The sequence below is a fragment of the Apium graveolens genome, chromosome 4 (genome assembly GCF_009905375.1).
Source record: "Apium graveolens cultivar Ventura chromosome 4, ASM990537v1, whole genome shotgun sequence".
Taxonomy (NCBI): Eukaryota; Viridiplantae; Streptophyta; class Magnoliopsida; order Apiales; family Apiaceae; genus Apium; species Apium graveolens.
This window is the reverse complement of record NC_133650.1, coordinates 95,607,178-95,615,722: the sequence shown is the minus strand read 5'-3', so window position 1 is coordinate 95,615,722 and position 8,545 is coordinate 95,607,178. Positions and strand designations below refer to the sequence as shown.

The window sequence follows — 8,545 nt, the reverse complement described above, 5'->3', positions numbered from 1 at the left end:
AATGATTATGAAAATGGCTGATTCCAATTTTGTACCAAGTGAACAAATTTATTTTCATTTCGGGCACAATGACCATTCTATTCTTGGGAAAATCTATTCCATTCTTTTTCTTTTTATGCCGTGCAGAATGACCACTCCATTTCTGCCAAAATCCATTACTGCCAAATGTACACACCCTAAATATTTCCAATCTAAAAGACAGACGGACACAATCAACAGGCAGGCAAGGCTGAGAAATTGAACCATTTAATATCACAATGTGATTTGTACAAATATTGGTATTACTGTAACTATAGAACTCAAGAGAATAAAGGTGTTACGAATATGCAAAATTTGAGGAGCTACTCTACATCATCCTTTGGTTACTGCCATATGAAACAAACCATTCTTTCAAATGAAGACCCAGATAATACAAGGATGAAAGAATATGAATTACATAAAACCGCTATAACCTATCAGGTAACCACCCCACTGCAGGTTTCGCTATGCACTGCATAGAATCCGGCCAGTTGCACCTGTAACATCTGTTGACAGGCCACCTGCTGCTTATTCAGCAATTTCAGGAACCAGGCTTGAATAAGATGTTACTCCATTAAGCCCTCAGTTTGAGAAGAGTCGTCAGGTGGTATTCTGTTTGATAGAATCAAAAATTACAAGGAAAATTCAATTAGCACCAGTTTCAGAATCGTTGGATAGCAACTGCTTCATTTCATTAACAGGGAATATTTCTAACTGAAGAGATGGAGCTATGACTTTCACATGCAACCAGGTCAGCTGCCATAAACTTTCCTCTCCACTGTCATCATCTGGCACAAGAATTTCACTCGTCTTCATGACCAGTAGAGTGTTTTTTAGTAGCTCTGGGACTATTTCATGAATCTTCTCACATCGCTTTCCTCTAATTTTCACCTTTATAAATGTTTCAAAACGATTAAGAACCTCCAACCACAATTTAGAAAAAGCTGTCAACTGCGAGATGCGATGGAGTAACTGCAAAAACACTCTTGACAAAAGTTTCACGGATAACACCAGAGATCCTTCCATGTTACGATAGTCTTTGGGAGAACTCTCCTTTGCAATTTCTAACAAGTCATCAAGCAGTGTGAAGATTACTTGATCAAAGCACTGCAACCACAGCTCGTTTAGAAGATCTATCCCATCTACACCTGTCAAGCTCCTTTGTAGCATCATGATTGCATGATTTCTCACTTTTTCTCTTGGATCCAAACACACTTTCCTCAGTCCTTGTACTAGCCTAAGCCACATCTCCCCTATATCCTGTTTCATTTTCGAGGCAGCTTCTTCCCCCATGGCTTCATTGGTCTTAGAAGACCAGCTCACTAGACAAACTACAGAACCTGACATCAAATCAAGAGATCTAAGTGACCGATCAATATTCCCAACGCGGGACTCAGCAAACTGCCTAGATGCATTGATGCAAAGTACATAATTTGCAGGCAACAGGTGAGCCCCATCAGCCATGATAAATTCTAGCGTCTCAAATCCCACTTCAGATGCTTCTGGATGCCGAGCAGTGATGGAAAGCAATGAGGTGATTGTACGCCAGCCCGCATGAGATCTTATCTGCATTGCATTTGCTTTCACCAGGCGCATAACTTCCTGTGTAATATGTTCACAGTATGCATCAGCAACACGAGCATCAAGCTTCAATACCAGCTGCAGAGACTTCAGTAACTCGTCAGTTAAATTTTCTTTGTAAGGAAGAAGTCGTTGACATATCCGAAGAAGCCCAAATACAGCCTTCTCCACCAAAGTGCAAGGCATCACAGCTGACTGAACAACATTGGTTATATGTTCGTAGACACCTTGCCAGAGAAGCATAATCCTATCTCGGTTATTTAGGGTTACTGCAATAAGCAATTCAAGACAAAATACTGCAGTTTCTTCCTCTTCCTGAAAGTTATTTCCCTTGTCAGATCGCCCTGCAGCTGAGATGAGAGACTGGACAAGCTGTGACAAAGAATCAGCTTGCAGGAATTTGCTCTCACTGAAAAGGCTATTGATTTGGCACTTCTGAACCATTTGTAGACAGACCTGATGAGCTGCAAGCTGTTCTTCAGATGGTTGTGGCGCAGGTTCTTCTGTGTCAAAAGATAAGAGTTGGCTGAATCGGCCCATTAGACTAGATGATCTTCTTGATGTTGACGAAGCCAGCTTAAGGGTTGATGGCAAGGAACTTGAAGCAGGTTTTACTCTCTCTGTGTCGTGAGGCAGCTCTAAATCATCTGTTGCATCACTTGCCAGACGAGCAGGTAGAAGGCCCAACTTGTGCAAGCTTAGCACACAGTCCAGAATGTTTTTCCAACCAGAGCTGATATAATCTCCATACCTATTTGCTATAGCAAAAATTGCTTCAGTTGCCATCCTGGCTTTGGTATCATCCCCCAACATAATAACAGATTCCTCGCCATAGAGTGGAAGCATGAGGGTTGTAAATTTACAAAGAGAGACAACTAGATCATTTAGTAAATCACTACAATGGTGAGAAGCTGCAATTTTAGCAACACCCAAGAACCCACCAACACATGTTTGTATAACATCTTCCTGCACCACATTATCAAAAACCACAGATAGGGCAGCGATAGCTGGACCTGATAAGATAGCAAACATGTCAGGATCCAGCTGATCTCTAGAATCGCAACTGATGAAAGGAGCAGTTTGTTTGGATTTGTGCATTAGACCAACCCAATGGCTTTGGGTCATCGTCGGAGAACCAGTAGCTTGCTCGGGGGTCATCCTGATCTCATTCTCAGAGATTGAGTGATAAAGCTCAGAGAGGTATTCACGGGGAAGATCATTCCCTCCATTTATGCGCCTATTGTTTCGAATAAAATCTTCTTCTGTCATCTTTTTTTTAACCTGTGCATTGTGTTGATCTGTGTTAAGCAGTATGATAGAATATGATAGCACGAGCGCTGCATCTTTGTCACACAGTACATGGGGTGATTGCTCATAATATCGCTCAGCAAATGCTTCGAGGACTCTCTGTATCTTTTGCGACTCTCCAGGCAACCTGAAGGTTTCCAGGAAAACTCGCAATGCAATGTCCAAATTCATGCCTTCAAAATCAAAAGTGCGTGCAAATTCCTGAAGAACCTGTATACAGAATTCGTCATGACTTCCCAGATAATCTCCAACATGATTCTTATCTAAACCACTGGTGAACCTAAAAAAGCATGCTACACTTTGTGGATCAAGTTTTTCAGGCAGCAAATGTACTTCCTGAAGATATTCTAGACCTTTTTTGGGATCCCGGTTGAAGTGCTCGGCTCCGATCATTAATTTTCTCTTAATGAACTTCGTCTTGTGGACAAAAGGGACCCACTCATCAGGGTTATCATAGTTGTTACATCTCAACCTCCAAAATGACTGATAATCTGTCAAGCTTATCAAAGCGTGTTGTGAAGATGGTAAATCACTTGCTATCCTCTCAGCCATGCTATGAATCATCGCACACAGACCATCCAAAGCAAGAACATGCATGGCAGATAGAGGTCTATTCACTGGAAAAGCACTTTTTGAAAGCAGGTTAGCAAGGTCTTCGAAAACATTGCTACAAGAGATGTCACAGTCATAATTGACATACATCTCGGACATAAATGTCGGTTGCCTGCAGAGGTCAACAAGAGTTTCCATGGCAACTTCCTGCTGTTGATATGAAGCCCCATACTTGCTTTTTGCAATCCTCAAGAGGACACTAGAAAAGAAAGCTTCAAGTTGCAGCTTTAACTTGATACGTAGATGATGATACAAATTGAGGACAATGCTGCATACTGTTGAAAGAATTAATGGGCTCATTGACAAGCCAAACCTTGTCAAGTTATAGAACAAATCATCTTGTATCAAAGCCAGCAACTTTGGGTGATGTTGAATAGAAGCCCCACTCAATTCAATAGCCGAATTAATCAGACCTAAAGCAAATAGGGGTACATCTTCATCATAAGCTATAGGGTTTGATTTGCTGCTTACTCCAATGTTCTCTATTACATTCAGAAGTGAACACAAAAACTGAAAAATTTCAATGACACAAGGAACACCATATGGCTCTGTCATTCTATCTCCTCCCGCTTGAGCCATCTCCTTATCTTGACCAGGCACAACTACGTTTACATCCACCTTTTCTTCTGATGTATCCCCGGAAATAAGGGCAACCCCATCAGCAGTTGTCTTATCATCAGGTTCGAAATTGGCATGGCCATTATCTTCTAGTTTACTTGCAAAAATATGATTCTCATCTGGTGTGCCAACCTGGCAATGAAGTCCACGATTTAAATTTTAATTGAAAATGAATATAAAAGTAGGTTGGTTTCAATATGTATTACCCAATCACTTCTCACACAAAACCTGATTTTGAATAATTTCAGGTGACAGTTAGCATGGGATGTCATATTATTTCGAATAGGGAAAAATGACATAATGATTCACTAAGATTAAAATATTGCCATGTCAAAAATAATTAACCAACATGCAGTATCATCATTTTCCCTAAATCTTCTATTCATTGTTAGTTTAGCTACTGATTACTTAAGATATTCTAATTAATGGATAGCGGATATTGTATAGCCTAATAATTTTTCATCTTTCTTCAACTTCTTTCTTTCCCCGAGTAATTGTATACTATTTATTGTATTAAACACTCTACCTTTTTGTTAAATTACCTTGAGCACTCCACCTAACACCCTTATGGTTGTAGACTTAGTAACTAACCATGTATACCTGGTCGTGGGTTCAAGTCCCAGTACCCCCATAATTCTAAAATACTTAAATTGGACACAAGTTTATGCTCATGGACTCTCTAGTGATCCCCTCATCAGCTTTCAAGTGGAGAAGAGTCTGGGATTTTGAGTGAGACCGAGTGTCAAAAGAGATATATGATCCATTTAGTGGCTTTCCTGAACACCATGGTTTTAAAAGAGTTTGTCATTTCATCTGACAGTTTTGCAATCTTAAACAATTTTACAATAAGCACTACTTAGACCATTCTGACATTAACATATCTTTTGCCATCCATAGCTAACCATTTTGATAAAAATTATTAAAGAATATTTGCTCATTTTCGTTAGTGTTGGAGGTTTAGTGAAAAAGATCAAGATAAAAGGTTTAACTGAAGCCTTTCAGAAAGCCGACTTTCTTCACATAACTAAAACGCTTCAATACATACAAGTTACAACCCAAGGCGTTAAGAGAAAGATCCTAACCGGATCTTATAATATTCAACACCCCTCCCCCCTTCAACCGTACATCGAACAAACAAACATTATAAAACACCAAACAGACAACACAAAAAATATTTAAATACTGCCTCACCATACGATTAAACAAACAAACAACATAAAAAATACCAAACAGACAACACACATATAGATTTAGATACTGGGGGTGGGAGGACTTGAACCCGAGACAAAATAAACCACCAAACGAACAAACACAAATATATTTAATTACCGGGAGGGGGAAGACTTGAACCCTAGTCCCCTCAACCGGATCTATATTATTCAACACTGTGTTGAAGGAAAGCCCTACCCAGATCTTAGAGTATTCAACAGTTTTACCTCATATATTGCTAATCCCAGATATTTATTCATATATTCTGATGTACTAGTAATCCAGTAAAAAAAACAGCTGGTAGGCAGTAGTTAATTTTATACATTTTTAATTATGAAGGAAATACAAAGACCGTAGATCCTTACCTCATTGTTGACATGAGAGCAGCCTGATTGGATATAATCTTTTTCTATGTTGTCAAACTTGGGCAGGTGAGTGAAAATACATCTAATCAACTCATGCATTGTGTGGCGTGCTATTCTCTGCAGCAACTCCCCTTTAGAGCTTGCCTGATGAACTACACGGAAGCATGTATTCACTATGTTGCATACCTGCTGATTACTCAACTTAACTGCTGCCTTACTTTTCATGCAAGCCAAAAGAACCTGAAGGATCTTCATAAGTACGACTTCTTCAGATGCAGGATCAGTCACCTCAAACCGACAACTTGTAACAGCATCAACTATTAAATGCAAAGCTTCATCAACATTCACAGAATCTAAATCAATCACTTCCAAGGTCAAAATTTTGTAAACCGACGATAAAGCAACACCTGTAATCGGTGCACTAGTTTCATCAGATTGAATAACATCCAAGAAAGGTTTAATATACAATACTGGATTGATAGTTCTCCAACGATTTTGCCACGTGAATATATTTTTCCGCAATTGTTTAAACGAATGAATAAGAGAATGGTCTAATTGATCATCCTCTTCCGCCATATAATTAGCTCCCCATCTAACATTCCGCCTCATAACAGCCAAAACTGCACTTATTTCGGAATTCACAGTAAGAGCAAAAGCACCTCCAGAGGGCCTACTGGAACAGTCATCAAACCCTCCACCACTCGAATTAATTTCCGGGTGATGACTTAGGCACCCCATTATCACAATTTCCCCAAATGCAGTTTACCAGTACTCTAACCTAACAAAACCAAACCATAACAACCTTAAAAATGATCATCAAACTTACATAACCAATTAAAAAAATCAAATTTCTTTCAAATTATAACACAATAACACAAATCTTCCATATTAAAAATTCAACATTTAAATTCAAATTGAGTCAATTCCATAGCAATTAATTAAATTAAAGTTATTTGCTTTATTATAAAATTGAGAATTACGTAAAGATAGATTAGATAGATGGATAGATACCAGTCATTTGAAATTCACATGTGCTTCTTGTCTGAACGGCGGTGGTGAATTCCGATCACTTTCCGGCGAGAGGTGATGACAAAATTGATCAGATCTGAGAAATGGTTGCTTGATTTCTGTTGATACACGCCGGAAAAACAAGATGATGATTCAGATCTCTGTATTGCTGCGTAGATACACTGCATATATATGAATTGTATCTCTATATATTTGTATTCTGATACTATTTTTTACAAAAGATTCAATTCCATTACAGCTTCCGTTTGCCTAATTTATTTTTCTTTTCATCGTTCGCCTAATTAGTATTCAAAATATTTAAGTCATCATTGGAATTATTTAAATAATTCCATTTGAAAATATAAATTTTAATTTGATTATAAGTTTTCTTGTTTTCAAAATGAATTAAAATCAGTTTAAAGTTTGATAGTATAAATATATATATATATATATATCTATATAATTAATTATAAATATAGGGTTAAGTTATATGGAGACCAGTTTTTTTTGAGATCTTGGAGACCACTTATGTTCTGCAAGTTAAATATTGCATAAAAACATTGCAAAAAATATTATTTTGTGAATCATACTCTACAAATTTTCTTATTTTATTTAAAATCTTGAATATAATATATGTAATGCATGTAAAACATTACAAAAATACTTTATTCTCCAAAATATGTTAAGTTTGCAGAACATTTGTAGAACATTTGTTCAGCTTGCACAACATACACATTCTACTTATTAAACTTAAATGATCTTCAATAATTTTAATAAATTAGTGATACTCGTAAAACATACTTCACAAAATAAAATATTTTATTGTGTTTTGATTGCAGAACATATGTGGTCTCCATGGTATCCGATGAAAAACTGGTCTCCATAGAACTTTTCTCTATAAATATATTCAAAATGATTGTTGTTGATATTAGGAGTGAGCAGAAAACCGCACAAACCGCAAAAACCGTCCGCACCGCACCAAACCACACCGCAAAACGCGGTTTTTAATTTCCGTTGTGCGGTTGCGGTTTGAATTTTTAATAAACCGCGCGGTGCGGTGCGGGTTATGGTTTTAAATTTCTGAAATGCGGTTCAAACCGTACCGCAATATTTAATATATTATATATATATATATATGTATATATATACACACACTTATATTCCTATAGGGTAACATAAAGACCATTTTATGTTCTTGGTTAAATTGAATTTCACCAGATGGCCATAGCATCTTTATTGAGTTAGAATTATATGTTAAATTCATTAAGGAATTCAAATGGACCACACGATCTTCTGACAAATAAAAAAGAGACTACACAATCTCTTGTTTGTATTTCTTCACTAGGAAAACCAAAATCCAAGTATTTATACTAGTGAACTAAGCTGTTGCATTCTGATTGACTAAAACTATTTTCGGAAATTTGATTAAATTTAAGTTTTGTATTAATTTAATTTTTTGAACTTGAAAAGTATAAACCGCAGTGAACTACACCGCACCGCACCGCATTTTCGTGGTGTGGTTTATGCGGTTTTCGAGGATACACGGTGTGGTTGCGGTTTGGAAATTTGAGCAAACCGCATGTGCGGTTTGGTTTGCGGTTTGAGAAAAAAACCGCACCGCCCGCACCGCGCTCACCCCTAGTTGATATGAAAAGAAAATTGGAAACAAAAGATAACTAAAATATTTTTTTTATTATTTTTGCACAAATAATATATATCGTACTTAACTACTGTATATGTATATACTTTTTTCATCTTATTCAAATAATATTATTTTTTTTCAAATGAGTGTGTTTGTTGGATTTTTAATCGCAGCGGGGCGTGGC

General features: G+C 37.2%; 1 protein-coding gene across 1 annotated transcript; it reads right to left on the bottom strand.

Moving 5' to 3' along the window:
- Positions 1 to 230: 230 nt before the first annotated feature.
- LOC141718436 (ARF guanine-nucleotide exchange factor GNOM-like) lies at positions 231 to 7,023 on the bottom strand. Its single transcript, XM_074520821.1, has 3 exons — positions 6,723 to 7,023; positions 5,712 to 6,489; positions 231 to 4,269 (listed from the first exon to the last, which is right to left on the bottom strand). The coding sequence occupies exons 2-3, from the start codon at positions 6,447 to 6,449 to the stop codon at positions 664 to 666; spliced, it is 4,344 nt and encodes a 1,447-aa protein (XP_074376922.1). The 5' UTR covers positions 6,450 to 6,489; positions 6,723 to 7,023; the 3' UTR covers positions 231 to 663.
- Between the last annotated feature and the right edge of the window lie 1,522 nt (positions 7,024 to 8,545).

Excerpts from the sequence above, each read along its gene's own strand:
- LOC141718436 (XM_074520821.1), bottom strand. The coding sequence starts at position 6,449 with ATGGGGTGCCTAAGTCATCACCCGGAAATTAATTCGAGTGGTGGAGGG. Across the intron at positions 4,270-5,711 it reads GCTCTCATGTCAACAATGAG|GTTGGCACACCAGATGAGAA; the intron begins GTAAGGATCTAC and ends CTTCATTGCCAG.